At 42.4% G+C, this 15,538-nt stretch overlaps 2 protein-coding genes across 2 annotated transcripts in view; one reads left to right on the top strand and one right to left on the bottom strand.

Moving 5' to 3' along the window:
* The window catches only part of LOC141623290 (pentatricopeptide repeat-containing protein At4g39620, chloroplastic-like), a 33,824-nt gene extending 23,089 nt beyond the window's left edge, over nt 1–10,735 (top strand). Inside the window, exon 3 of the transcript XR_012533286.1 lies at nt 10,508–10,735. The gene's annotated coding sequence lies outside the window, so the exon portion shown is untranslated. The remainder of the gene's footprint in view (nt 1–10,507) is intronic.
* Nucleotides 10,736–11,316: 581 nt separating this feature from the next.
* On the bottom strand, nt 11,317–13,082 carry LOC141623291 (glyoxylase I 4). Its single transcript, XM_074439382.1, has one exon. The coding sequence runs from the start codon at nt 12,107–12,109 to the stop codon at nt 11,516–11,518; it is 594 nt and encodes a 197-aa protein (XP_074295483.1). The 5' UTR covers nt 12,110–13,082; the 3' UTR covers nt 11,317–11,515.
* Between the last annotated feature and the right edge of the window lie 2,456 nt (nt 13,083–15,538).

Below are 15,538 nucleotides of genomic sequence, written 5' to 3'. Positions count from 1 at the left end.
TTCTATTCGCCAACCGAACAACGCGTTTTTGTTGCGGCTAGTGCGACATTCTTAGAGAAGGAATTTCTCGAGAATGCAAAGAGTGATAGAACCTTCGACCTGTCGGAGATTCCAAAACCAAACACCGAGCAACCATTGGAGGAACCTGTTCCTTCAATCCCTATGTAAATATTCCCGAGGAACCTAGGAGGTCGGGAAGAGTCTCTATTCCTCCGCATGATACATTGGTCCGGTCGAGGAACATGACATAGATGACATTCTACTCTTAACGAGTAGTGAACCCGCAACCTATAAAGGTGCCATGACCAGATTCGACTCAAAGCTATGGCTTGAGGCCATGCAATCCGAGATGGACTCCATGTATGAGAACAACGTGTGGGATCTAGTTGACTTACTGCTAAGGTTCGTCCCCTTCAATGCAAATGGCTTTACAAGATAAAGCATTCTGTGGAAGGTCAACAAGATATCTACAAAGCACGACTAGTTGCTAAAGGTTTCACCCAAGTGCCAGGTTTGCACTACGATGAGATTTTTGCACCCGTAGTCATGCTGCGTTCCATTCGGATTATCTTAGCGATTGCCGCTTTTCATGACTATGAAATTTGGCAAATGGACGTGAAAACCGCCTTCTTAAACGGCTTTTTGGAGGAAGAGTTGTACATGGTACAACCCGAAGGTTTCATCGATCCAGGACATCCTAAGAAAGTATGCAAACTTAAGCGTTCCATTTATGGACTTAAGCAAGCATCTCGGAGTTGGAATCATCGCTTCGACCAAGTGATAAAAGAAAATGGATTTACTCGATCCGTCGAGGAACCATGTCTATATATCAAGTCGAGTGGGAGCAAGATTGTCTTCCTAATATTGTATGTTGACGACATACTCCCGATTGGGAATGACATACCTCTCTTAACTTCGGTGAAAGTATGGTTGAAAAACCATTTCCAGATGAAAGATCCGGGAGAGGCACAAAGAATTCTAGGCATCCGTATCTATCGAGATAGATCACGACGGATGTTATCTCTCGATCGAGTCTTACATAGACAAAGTCCTAGAGAGATTCAACATGACTAACTCCAAGAAGGGGTTCCTTCCCATGGCTCCAGGGGTGCATTTGAGCAAGTCTCGGGCACCAGAGACACCGGAAGAGAAAGAGCGCATGACACGGATTCCTTATGCTTCGGCTATAGGATCAATCATGTATGCCATGATATGCACACGTCCGGGCGTGGCATATGCATTGAGTATGACAAGTCGATTCCAACGGCAGAACCAGGTGAACCACATTGGTTGGTCATCAAGAACATTCTTAAGTACCTCCCCTGGGGACTAAAGATTGGGCATTGACTTATGGAGGCGAACAAAAGTCATGACGCAACCGGTTACGCAGATGCTAGCTTCCAAACGGATCGAGATGACTCGAAATCTCGATCTGGATTCGTTTTTACTCTTAATGGCGCTGCGATCAGCTGGAAGAGTTCGAAACAAACTGTTATGCATGAGATTCTACGACCGAGTCCGAGTACTATGCCGCGTCTGAAGCTACAAAGGAAGCGATATGGATGCGTCAATTCTTACATGGGCTCTCTGTAGTGCCTAGTTCGAATGACCCGATCACCATCTATTGCGACAATAGTGGTGCCATCTTCCAAGCTAAGGAGCCAAAGTCTAGCAACAAGTCTAGACATGTACAACGGAAAGCTCATCTAATCCGGGATTACGTGGAGCAAAAGGCGATGAGTGATAGAAAAGATTGCTACTGAGATGACAACATAGCGAGATCCTCTCACTAAAGCATTACGACAAGATAAGCATGAAGGGCACGTAAATTCCATGGGAATTAAACGTGTTCCTAAGTTGTAGTACTCTTTTATGGATCAGATTCATTCTCTCTTGTACTCTATACAACATCATCGTTTTGATATTTTATATATATTTTGTTTTTCATGTGGATTTGTACGACAAATTTTGAACACCACAAAGTGAACTGAACGAACATTATATTTTTTTTCAGTCCTTAATTGCCCACATGAGCTGATAACTCTGGCAATTATTTTGTGACGTTGGTTGATGGTGGGTTCAACGAGCCATAAGTCAACCGGTTGACTGACCAATCACAGAGGCGATTTATACGGATATTTCGTAGGACACTATTGTGACATCGACGTGGAGTCCTAAATGTTTTATAACATTCGATGCCCGGTCGTGGATAGGACCTCCATGGTGATCCTAAGAGTCGATTCTTTTGACTATCGACTGTCTCTTGAGACTACGGCAGATTTTGGGTGACTTTGGTTTCTTTCTCACGGTCATCCGTAATAGGGGGCCAAGTAGATTTTTTCTGGGTCATTTCATGCTTTGCTTAGATCGGAAGGAGTCGAGTTGAAGGAAATATTCAGCCTTTATCGTACTCGATATTTCTCGGGCCACTCGAGGAGTCAGAATCGAAATGCATGGCCATGCTCGGATACGGATTCGTTTTATCAGTTAAGTTACTCTCTAGTCGGGGAAACCACTCTTGATACAGATCGATTGTAAAATACGACCTTTGTGGATCCGGATCTGCAAATTGTTTTACATTGAGTGGGAGAAATTTTAAATGAATATGAGGATCGGTTATCGCACATACACTTGTACGGACAAGTGGGAGTTTGTTGGAGCTTGTGTCCTCCAGTTAGTGCGGATAACGTCATTGCACATACACTTGTACGGACAAGTGGGAGCTTGTTGGGGTTGGTGTCCTTAACAGTTAGTGCAAGGACTTACAAACCTCTAAAAGGATCAAAGGGCATACTTTGGTATTATTATCAGTTGATCCACGTTTATCAATAACGGTTGGCTTGCTAGATAAGTTTGACGTTATTGTCATACAGATGGCGGTGATCAACTGGTCCCTAAAAGTCACACCTATAGGATACGTTTGAGAGACGTGACAGTATGAAAATACAGTCATGTAGATGCCAATTTTGACTAACCAGTTAGTCCGAGTCATTTGACTAGTAATTAGTCAAAATGTGATGTTGAGATATTATATTTAATACGGATTAAATATCATGGGCTAAGGTGAATTAACCAGTTAATTCGTAAAATTAAATATAAACGTTTTATATTTAATTAAATGTATGTTGAATATAATTATACAATACTGTTTTTGTCGGACACGTATTAATAATTCAGCTAACCCGTATTATTAGCTGATGCCTAAATTTCCGATAACCGATAACGATTTATAATCGACCACGTCATATACATTTAGCGAGATGAGTCGGACCACGAGTTTAATAAGGAGGAAGTGGAAAGCCCACTCCCTCCCTAAGCAAACCCACGGTTTGGCCGAGCTCAACAAAAGGAGAGCTGTTCTCTCCTTTTGACCTAACTGATTCATTTGAAACAAAACTAGGGTTTTGGGAATTGTGCCTCTCAGAACTCGGATCTCTCATCCAACAAAACTCACAACAAGTTCTCCCAATATTGCAAGGCAATCGGAGAACACGTTCTAGCACAAGGGCATATCTCAGACAAGGTCTTGGGTGCAACAATTAGGAGGGAATCTCGTTTGATTTCTGTTCTTTACGCCGTGCATCAAAGGACCCGAGGTTGATTTCTAATCTTTATCGTTTCCTTGTTATTTTGTTTTATGACTATAAATTACATATGAAATTTGCGTTATAGTCCTACAATTAAAGGGTAGTATACGGATATTAACCTACAAGCCACACAAAGCCAACAATCGTCCTAATGGCCAACGGATGCAGCTGTGCCACAGCGACGTTCATTGCTTTAATTATGGCAGCAACGTATGCATTTAGAGTAAACCGGAGCCCATACTCCAGGTGTCCCATATATACGCCGATACAACCCGGGGGAGGGCAACAGACGGCCTGACCCTCTTTAGGAATAACAATCCTATACTCCCTGCCGAAGGAGAAATGATGTTCGAAAAAGTCAGGACCAGAACAACTGGCAAACTTGTTGGTCCAAGCACGATCAGGGCCGATCTTACAGGCGTCGCCGTGATCCAGGAGATGCGGCCTCTCCTCGTCGGAATGAGTCCTTTCCTCATCATCACCATCATCATCACCGTCATCAACATCATCATCATCATCCGAGAAACCATCCAAATACCGATCATCAACCTCAGGAGAAGGAGACCTAGGGCCCCCGGACCTTATCGGGATGGCGGCTAGTGCCTCCTCTTCATCAGGGCGCGACGGGGAACCCCCCGGCGCAGGATTACTAGGTCCGGCATCAGCAGAAGACATGACAATGAATATTTAACAAGAAAAAAGATTGAAGAATTTGTTTGATTACCTTGGAAGGAAGTGTTACACCGAGTAAACGCTTCGAGAAATTAGAAAGAGAAAGGAACTCTGCGAAAGAAAAACGAAACAAGAGGAAATTTTTGAGAAATAAAATTTAGAAGGCCAAAATGAGGGGGTAACTGCCCTATTTATAGAGCAAAGCCCACTCAATCCGACCAATCAGAGCAAAGCCCATGAAACGTCAACCAATCAACGCCGAGCCACGTGTCAAGCATGCAGCCATGGAATGTCAATCGACAAACAGTTACAAAACTTCTTCAACACGCTCCTTGACAGAATGCCAATCGACGTATCTTCTTCAAAACAACCCTTGGTATCTATTTGCCAAACGGCCAGCTGTTCAACCGAGCTTGGCAGCACCGGCTGGGGGCAATCAAAAGCAACGGCACTCACAACCTCGGTCTCGGCCAGCGCCATTTTCTTTTCCACATTTGATGCCCTTTACACATCCATGTGGAGGGGGGATACGGTACGGCCTGAGCAGAACCAAGCCGAGGAAGAAGAAGCCGGGGCAGAACTTTTTACTTGCGCAGAATACGCTCAACACTCATCGAAGGTTCATACCACGGCATAGACTACGCTGGGGGCAAATTGATGGGGCATATTCTGCACCCGCTGACCGAGTCAACATACTGAGCAAGGTCAAAGATATCCAAAGCAAGTCAACACCTTGGACAGCCTAGCCGACGCAGCCTGTCGGCCTGTCCCTTGGGTCTCGGCCATGCGACTAGCCAGCCGGGACACACATCCGCGTACTCACATCCAAGACCCCTCGGCATGGAGTCAACAGGGCCCGCCGGCCTGCCATGGGTCCCTCGGCCGAGGGTAGAACAGTCTTTCCACCTGCTCTGCCACTTGGCCACTTGGCCACTACGTGACAAAAGGTGAAAGCCTATAAATACTCCTCAACCCTCATTGAGGAAAGGATCCGAAAATAATCAATGAAACCTACTAATCTGGTATAAACTTCCTTATCTCTCTACAATATCCTTTGTGCCAAGGAACACACAACTTAATCCCTCTTAAGTTTACTGACTTGAGCGTCGGAGTGAGTACGCTCGGTACCAAGCCGAGCCCTCAGTTTGTTCATTGTTTCAGGAGAGGCCGAAAGGGAGAGTCAAGCAAAGCCATCATTCTACAAGCTTACGTGGTAACAAATCTGCTCTGGAATTACACTCGGAACACTAGGTTTTCCTTTTGACTAATGTACAGCTATATAAACTCATGTACTTTCTTATAATTGAATATACAATCATTCATCAACTTAATTATTTATCTTATATGGTATCAGGTTCTTTATCGATCCTAATATCGACTCAAACACAAACTGCCATCACCCTTCTTTCTTCGACTTATCCATGGCAACCAACAACAACTTCATCCCGAACAATGACGAACCCACCAAACCACTCCTATCGATCTCGTTTCCTCACTGCACCAAACTCACGGCTACCACCTACCGCTCGTGGAGCTACCAAATAACCCGTCTTCTCAAAGGCTACGGCCTCTTCCCATACCTTGATGGTACCCTTCCACCACCACCTGAAACCGTGACCCCAACCCCCACCGATGCCAAACCAAACCCTGACCCTGTACCCAACCCCGCCTACAATACTTGGTTCCGACAAGATCAACTCATCCTCGGTGCCATCGCTGGCACCCTCGATGAGTCAGTCTCGTCTCTTTTGCTAGATGCTACCACATCCCACGAGGCTTGGACAACCCTTGCAACCACTTACGCCAACCCGTCACGCGGTCATATCCTTCAACTTAAGGATCGACTCCGTAACATAACCCTTGGTGACCAAACTGTTTCCGAATACATGCTTGCTATCAAAGCATGTACCACCCAACTCGCCCAACTCGGGAAACCAATGGATCCTGAGGACATCACTTCCCAAATTATAAGCGGCCTTGACCCCGAGTTATACAAGTCCGTCATTGATACGGTCCGAGCACGTGACGTTCCCATTTCGTTTGAACAATTTCATGAGAAATTGATTCAACATGAACTCACTGTAAAACACAAACCCTCCACCACCTCCTTTACCCCATCGGCCCACACTGCAACTCGCACCTACACCCAAACCCAACCCCGCTATTATCACCACTCCAACCCACCCAATAACTACCATCAAAACCGCACCCACACCCATCACCAGACCCAAACCCGTAGCCCTACCACACCCGACTCCCAACCTAAACCCTTTAAAGGTAAGTGTCAATATTGTAGGGATGTAGGTCATGTCATTAGGGATTGCCCCGACTTCAAACACGATTATCCCACTGTCGTTTTTCCACCACCACCGCAAAAACAAACTCACCCTTATGCCCACACTGCTACTACTTCGAACCAACCCTCTACCTCCTATCTCATTGATAGTGGGGCCTCTCACCATATAACCAATGATCTCGACACTCTTGCACTTCACACAGCCTATGATGGACCCGACGACTTAGTCATTGGGGACGGCTCCACTCTCCCTATTACACACCATGGTTCATTCTCTCTCTCAACTCTCTCTGACACTCTTCATTTTACTAATGTTCTCGTAGTTCCTTCGATTTCTCGTCTTTTACTTTCCGTATCTCAATTTTGCAAAGATAATAATGCTTTCGCCTGCTTCTCACACTCTTCTTTTTGTTTCAAGGACCTTAAAACAGGCCGTGTTCTCCTCCATGGCCGCTTCACCGACGGCTCATACCAATGGACTCCTCCAACCTCTCGACCCCGAGCCCATGTAGCTGTCAACCCTTCGAGCATCTTGTGGCACCATCGTCTAGGACACCCTTCAATTGCTGTTTTAAAATTATTAAGCTCACAATTTAATTTCCGCATTTCCCATTTTTCGCACTGTAATGCATGCTTAATTAATAAAAGCCACAAACTTCCTTTTTCCGTCTCTTCACTCGTATCGCACGCCCCTCTCGACCTTATTTTCTCCGACGTTTGGACTTCACCTATTATGTCCCTTGACTCATACAAATATTACATTATTTTTGTTGGACTTCACCTATTATTACAAATATTACGTTTTGACCCATTACTTTTGGCTCTACCCATTAAAGAAAAAGTCCGATACATTCACTACCTTCCATCGATTTAAGGCTATCATTGAAATTTTTTTTAACAAACCCATTCGCCAATTTTACTCTGATAATGGCGGTGAATACAAAAAATTAAACCCTTCTCTCCTTGACGATGGAGTCACACACTTAATCTCTCCACCCCACACCCCCGAGCACAATGGGTTTGCGGAGCGCCGACACCGACATATTGTTGAAACTGGGCTTGCTCTACTTACCCATGCTCGGCTGCCCATGACCTTTTGGCCTTATGCGTTTTCCACTGCGACATACCTAATTAATCGTTTACCATCGCTCACTATCCACAATGACACCCCTTACAAACTCCTTTTTCAACAACAACCTAATTATCAGAAACTCCACTCATTCGGATATCTTTGTTACCCATGGCTCCGACCCTACACGAATCACAAACTTGACCCGAAATCCACCCCCTGTGTCTTTGTTGGTTACTCCACCACCCAAAGTGCATATTTGTGCTTTGATCCTTCCACTACGAAACTCTACACTTCTCGACATGTACGGTTTGTCGAAACTGAATTTCCATATCCGAACCTTGTCAAACAACCCGCCTCATCCTCTCTTTCTCCCTCTCAATGGTGTGACCTTACCATCCCTATTCTTGACACCCTACCATCCGTGACCACCCCTCAATCCCCTCCTGCCTCCCTACGATCTCCACCGCTCTCTTCTCCTGCCACCACCTCCCCTCCTTCCTCTCCTGCCACTCCTGCCTCCCCAACCAGTACGCCATCCACGGACAACACCCACACCCCCACTCTTACAACCTCGCCTCTATCCACCACGTCCTCTGCCGCCAGCCCATCCCCTCCACCACCGCCTCCTCCACCACCTCCTGCCCGTGCCACAACCCGCCTAAGCAACAACATTATCAAACCCAATCCCAAGTATGCTAAGACCGCCACCCTACCCAGCTCTCATGTTACTCCCACTACAACCAAACAAGCTCTCATCGACCCTAAATGGCGCGCTGCTATGCTTGATGAACATGATGCCCTTCTCCGTAACCAAACATGGACCCTCGTACCACGTACTCATGCTCCTAATGTTGTTGGATGTAAATGGGTATTTCGAATTAAGTATAATCCCGATGGCAGTCTAAAACAACACAAAGCTCGCTTAGTCGCTAAAGGGTTCCATCAACGACCCGGCATCGACTATTCGGAGACCTTTAGTCCCGTCATCAAACCGACCACAATACATCTCATTCTTACCCTCGCTGTAACGAATGGTTGGCACCTACATCAAATTGATATCAACAATGCGTTTCTTCAAGGGAATCTTACTGACACGGTCTTCATGATACAACCTCCTGGTTTTGTGAATTCCGACAAACCCGATCATATCTGCAAGCTCAACAAGGCCATCTACGGTCTCAAACAAGCTCCAAGGGCATGGTATACTGAACTTAAAAACTACCTCATTCATTTTGGTTTTAAAAACTCACTTTCAGACTCGTCTTTATTTATCTACAACACCCATACCATTCGCCTATTTGTACTCGTCTATGTCGACGATATTATCGTCACTGGACCAAACATATCTCACATTAAAACCTTTATTACAAAAATTTCGTCCAAATTTTCCCTTAAGGATTTAGGACCACTGTCTTACTTTTTGGGCATTGAAGTTACACCAACCAAACACGGCTTACATTTAAATCAGACCAAGTATTTATCCGACCTCCTACATAAATACAATATGCAAGAATGCAAACCTGCCTCTACCCCTATGTTATCCCACCCACCACTAATTAAAGAACCCTCACAACCCATCGAGAATGAGACTGACTACCGTGCCCTCGTTGGTAGTCTTCAATATCTCTCGCTCACTCGACCCGACATTGCGTTCCCCGTCAACAAGCTAGCTCAATTCCTCACTCACCCGACCTCGTCTCACTGGTCTGCTCTCAAAAGGCTACTCCGTTATCTTAAGGGAACGCTTCACCTCGGCATCCAATTTACGAAGTCCTCCCCTCTCGGTCTTCATGCGTTTTGTGACGCGGATTGGGGAGGCGATCCTAATGATTTTGTGTCTACATCCGGTTACCTAGTCTACTTGGGTCGAAATCTTATTTCATGGTCTTCGAAGAAACAACGGGCTCTCTCTTTATCCTCAACGGAGGCGGAATTTCGTGCTATAGCTAACACTAGCTCCGAATTGCTTTGGCTGCACTCGCTTCTTCAAGAGCTCGGGTTAACTCAACTTCAAGCTCCAACGATTTATTGTGACAATTTGAGTGCCACGAACTATTCAGCGAACCCTGTATTCCATTCTAGAATGAAGCACCCTGCGCTCTCGTTTCATTTCGTCAAAGAACAGGTTCAACAAGGCTCCATTCGGGTATAACATATCAATGGCACCGATCAGTTAGCAGACACGTTAACTAAACCGCTCCATAAACCGCGCTTCCTTGAATTATCTAGCAAGATTGGACTCCGTCAAAGACCGTCCATCTTGAGCGGGAATGTCAAAGATACATAATAACCAACTCCTTAATTGTTGGTCTTATCTTACATAAACTAAGTCTTCCTATTTGCTAGCTAGTGTATATCTTTTTGTTAGTTAGTTAGCTTAACTTTCTCCTAGTTTATAGTAACCTAGGTTTTCCTTTTGACTAATGTACAGCTATATAAACTCATGTACTTTCTTATAATTGAATATACAATCATTCATCAACTTAATTATTTATCTTATAGTAAAGATCTATCGCTGTATCCAGTATCCACTTTTTAGTACCACAAGAGTGAACTTTTCATTTCTTGGAGTTTTTTACTAATCAGGCTAGTGGCAAATGCCTTATTTCCATTACTGTTTTTCGATATGTTCCCTTCCGTGAACATAGATTCCAAGCACGTGGAATAATTTTTTTCTTTTCTAAAAGATGATTTATGTCAGCGGACCCCAAATCATTTTGGATGTTGGTGGTGATGTAAAAGATCCAAGGGAGCCATACGCGCAATTTGGATGATGGGTGATTAGGTCGCAGAATATCACCACCGAACGACCTAAACAGCCAAGTTATCGACATTTGTCATGTACTGATATCTGATACTAACTTATTACTACGTGTTCAGCAATTGAAGTTGAGTTCCTGATGCCCGACTGGTCTGCCTTTAGGTCCTGCTGCAAGACCGCTAGTTCGATGAGAACTTCAAAATTCAATGCATCTCTTGTACTATCAAGCTTTCAGGGTGACAACTCCTCCACAGTTCCAAGGTGCCCTTGTTAGTTGTTTATATTTGCACATTATTCACAATTCACTAAATCGTGGAAACTAGCTCATCAATCATGTTTGAACATCATTCAGAGTTTTATTGTCTTTTACTCCGCAAGATTTAGGTCTTAGGTCTTGTGCGAACTAGCTTAACCGATAACTGCGTGAATCTGTGATGCTCGGACTCTTCACCTGACCCTGTAGATCCAGTTGATAGGATCCGGACATGGATCCCTTGACGGATCCTTCTATGAGAAATTGGATCCTTCGAGGTGAGAGTGTTTTGTTCTTACCCTCCGTTCAGCCCTATATCAGGGGTGATCTTAAAATGAAATTAATGCTGTAATAAAGTCTTGATTCATGTTAAACATGAAAAAACTACTTTTCCTTTATTTTCTTTGATTTTTTAACTAATAATCAGTTTTTTCAGGAAAAAATAAAAATTAGCCGAATTCAAATTTAAATTTGGATCCTCGCATCCGAATCCTTGTTTTTGAGAATGCGAGTCCTTGTTTTTGAGATTTCAAGGATCCGACACTCGCATCTGTACCCGTATCGGATTCTCGTATCCGAGTCCGAGCATCACAGGCGTGAATTGTGTTTCTAGAGGATAGTTTTATACTTTTATGTACACACTAATCTGTTTAATGTAACTGAGAAATGAGAATGGACTGTTTTTTTTTTTTTTTTTTTGTTGTTGTTGGAAAGAGCAATTACATTAAATAGGGGCAAATAAACCAGTGTATAGCAACATTACAGCATCCAGCAAAACTAATACACTGAAGATAAAAAAAAAAAGTAAGATGAAAACCATTTTAAACCCGTTTCTGGTTCCTGACTAAAATGAGCTCGGCGGAAATATGAAGCATCAGGAGTGATGAACATCGTTAGGTAGCTCAAGAGGGGGGTTGTGACGGTCAAATGGGAGCTGAATTTTGCCAAGGGAACCAAGTGGAACAAGCTTTAAGTTCTCACAGTTGCAAATCTCGAGCATGAACCCGTCTGGATCGTTGAAGAATAACTGATCAATGGTGCTTTTCTTATCTTTATCCTCGACTGTTCTCTTCTTGTATTTGATGTTGAAATCCTTAAGCCGCCTTTCCATTGCCTCCATGTCCTCGCACTGAAAAGAGATGTGATTATCCATAGGATCCAAAACGTCCTTATCGTCAGGTAAACGATGTTGATCCTTAGATTGAACCAAATGAATACCAATACCGTAATTAAAAAGCCAAGCACCATCAAAACTTTGAAAAGCAGGTGGCCTTTCAATCACAACAAAACCAACTACTTTAGTGTAAAACTCGATTGACTCCTTGACCGACCTACACAACCGCGACACATGGTTTAACGCCATTAATGGCACTCCATGCTTCTCCTCCTTTCCTTCTTCTTCCTTATCTTTACTTCCATTTTCTTCTTCTTTTACTTCTTCTTCCCTTCTTTCTTGCTTACCTTCCATGCTTACTTTTTTATTTTTTATTTTTTTTGTGTGTTTTCATTTTACTATATACTTATTATATATACGAGGTGGATGTAAGCATTGTTGATACGTGTTGTATAGATGTATGAGCAAAGTGGTGACTGGTGAGGTGTGACATTTCACAGTGGCGGTTTAAGTCTTCGTAGACTCGAGTCTTGTGCCATTCAATTTATTACTGTTATTTAAGAAAATCCTCATAACTTAGGTAAGCCACACAATGACACTGCAAAACTGACCCCCGAATGACACAATCCTATTTACCCTGACTCAAATATTTATTATCGCCCCAAATAAGTTGAGAACAAACCACAAGAAAATGACCAAAATCCAAAATAACTCGGGGCCGAATTCTTGCAAAACCAAATCCGACCTAATTAACCCGTTTGTAAGTTAGGGGATTAGCAATAGATGAAACTCTAATAGGTTTATTTTCATACCACATAAGTTAGTACTTCCTCCATTCAACTCCACTTTGCAAGTTTGTTTTATCACGTTTGCCAACACAGCTTTTACGCGATAAATATCAATAGCTGCGTATTTGCAAAAATTATAAAAGTTAGATATTTTTAATGTACTCTTAAAGACGAATCAAACAAGATCCCACATGAATATATTTTCACTTGTGTATCGAAAGAAAATTGAAATTGAATGTCCGCTTGTGAATAGTGCGCAAAAGGGAAACTTGCAAAGTGGAGTTGAATGAAGGGAGTATACAAATTCATTTACTTACAAACCTCATCTCATTTACCTACAAACTTCATCTCAACAATAATAATTAAAGCTCTTCAAGGTTTATCACATGGCCAGTATACTTTTTCTCCTCTCACATTCTCTCTCCACAAACCTGTATGCTCATGTCCACCAATCCACCAATAGAAGATTTGTTGACAAACCTCTAAAATAATTAACACATCATCTTACAAACTTATTGACAAACCTCTATTGCTAATGCCCTTATACCTTACAGCAATCACCTTTGAATGTGCGGACTGCTGACAGACATCTGAGGAACAGCACAAAAAAAAAAAAAAAAATGAAACTGAAGCTATCTCCCAGAGCAACCACAGCCATGAACGCCAATCTCATACCACCACCACCACCAAACCCATACCCAACCCGAACAATCGCCTTCACCACCCCCGAAAACTACGCCACCCGACTCACACCCTTAATCCTCGACCGCAACTGGAATCCGCTCTCATGTCCCACCATCACCGTCTCCCCAACCAAAACTACCCACACCTCTCTCCTCCAACACCTCACCCACCATCTCTCCGACTACTCTGCAATCGCGTTCACTTCTCGCACCGGCATCACCTCCTTCTCCTCCGCCCTCCCTTCTTACCCACCCCTTTCCTCCTCCTCCTCCTCCCCACTCACCGTCGCCGCACTCGGCAACGACGCCCACCTCCTCACCCCTCACTTCATCTCCCGCCTCTCCTCCGATCCGACCCGGGTCACAATCCTCGTCCCTCCCCGGTCAACCCCGGCCGGGATAGTCCACTCCCTCGGACCCGGGTTAGGCCGGAAGGTTCTCTGCCCGGTCCCACTCGTGTCGGGCGTCCAGGAGCCTAATGTTGTGCCGGAATTCTTGGATGATTTACGGAATGCGGGGTGGGTTGCGGTTCGGGTTGATGCGTATGAGACTAAGTGGGCTGGGCCTGGGTGTGTTGGGCCGGTGTTGGAGATGGGTCGGGTTGACGGGCTTGTGTTTACGAGTACAGCGGAGGTTGAGGGTTTGTTGAAGAGTTTGAAGGAGTATGGGTTGGGTTGGGAGGAGTTTAGGATGAGATGGGACGGGCTTATTGTTGCGGCTCATGGACCGGTTACCGCGGCTGGGGCTGAGAGGCTTGGGGTTTGGGTTGATGTGGTTAGTTCTAAGTTTAGTAGTTTTGATGGGGTTGTTGATGCTTTGGATCATGCTTTCACCTTTGGGGTTAATCTTTGTTGTTAGCCTGGTTAATTGGTTTCTTATTGTACTTTACGTAAATTCAATGGTCAGTCATGCTGTCATGTTACTCATGTACGTACGAACCTCAAATGTATTTAGGGGTCGTTTAGTCGACTACTTTAGAATGGAAGGGAATGGAATGAATTGAGTATGAATTGAGTCCATTCAAGTTTTTGAGTGGATGATTTTGGAATGAAGTTAGATATCCAATGAATTCTAACTTCACTCCAATTTCCTTGGATTTCCAAATCCACCTATTCCCCTTGCATTTCAACTTTATTCCTTCATGCTTATTATTAAAATGAATCAAATAAGTTTTTAAAGGAATGAAATTAGAATTCCATATTATTATGATTTCTCATTCAATTCCATTCCATTCTATTTCTATGCAATAAACCAAACGACCCTTTAATTTCGGCTTCACGATTCTAATATAAAACCCTTTTATGAAAGTCTTAGTATTATTGTCAAAATAACTGATAATTTACCTTGGGGTTCGGGTTGATGCTTTGGATCATGCTTTCACCTTTGGTGTTAATTTTTGTTAACTTGGTTTCTTCTTATTGTGATTTACGTTTTAAATTCAATGGTCATGTTATATAAAACCCTTTTATGAAAGTCTTAGTCTTATTGTCTTATTGTCAAAATAAGAAATGCCAAATGTATTTAGTTGAGGAAAATGAAATAATACCACCTGGTATTTTAGTAAGTTATATACTTCCTTCACTTCATTCAATTGTATACATTTGCTTTATCAGTGGGGAGAATTTTCGATACAACTTCTAATAGAATAAAAGATAGTCATGTTAGATCTTGTTTAAATTGTCCCAGTGAGTACATTGTAAATATCAAAGTTTTATAATCTTCCTATATAATAAGATAATAAAAATTCTCAAATATTTGCCCTTCAAAAGGAATATGTTTAAATAAGGAAACAAAGTTTTTTTTTATTAAATAGTTTATCATTTAATTATCATATAATATTTTATTCACTATAATATTTTTTGAACTAAATTATATTCATTTAAGTACACTAAAAAAAATTGGTATATAAATCTAAAAATTTATATATGAAAAACCTATAAATTGATATTATTAGTTTCCTATAAAAAAAACTTAACATGTACTTAATTAGTATGGAGTGATATTATTAATTTTGTGAAAATAATATCCATTAAAACTATTTGAGAAAATTTATAAATTGGAATTTAGTTACAGAGTATTCGAAGTAAAAAAAAAGTTTCATTAAAATACATATTTCATAACTCTACTCAATTCTTTTGATTAATTTTCCATTTCATTTTTTATTCTCATATTAAAATATGAAAAATTAATTATGTGTTAATTTAAAATCTATAAATAATATTTTTATAAATTAAATTATCTATATATACCGTGCATGCATGCACGAGATTCATACTAGATTTATTAATATGTAACTACAGATATGAACAAAA

Source organism: Silene latifolia, chromosome X (assembly GCF_048544455.1).
Source record: "Silene latifolia isolate original U9 population chromosome X, ASM4854445v1, whole genome shotgun sequence".
Lineage (NCBI taxonomy): Eukaryota > Viridiplantae > Streptophyta > Magnoliopsida > Caryophyllales > Caryophyllaceae > Silene > Silene latifolia.
This window is presented reverse-complemented; position numbering and strand designations above follow the sequence as displayed.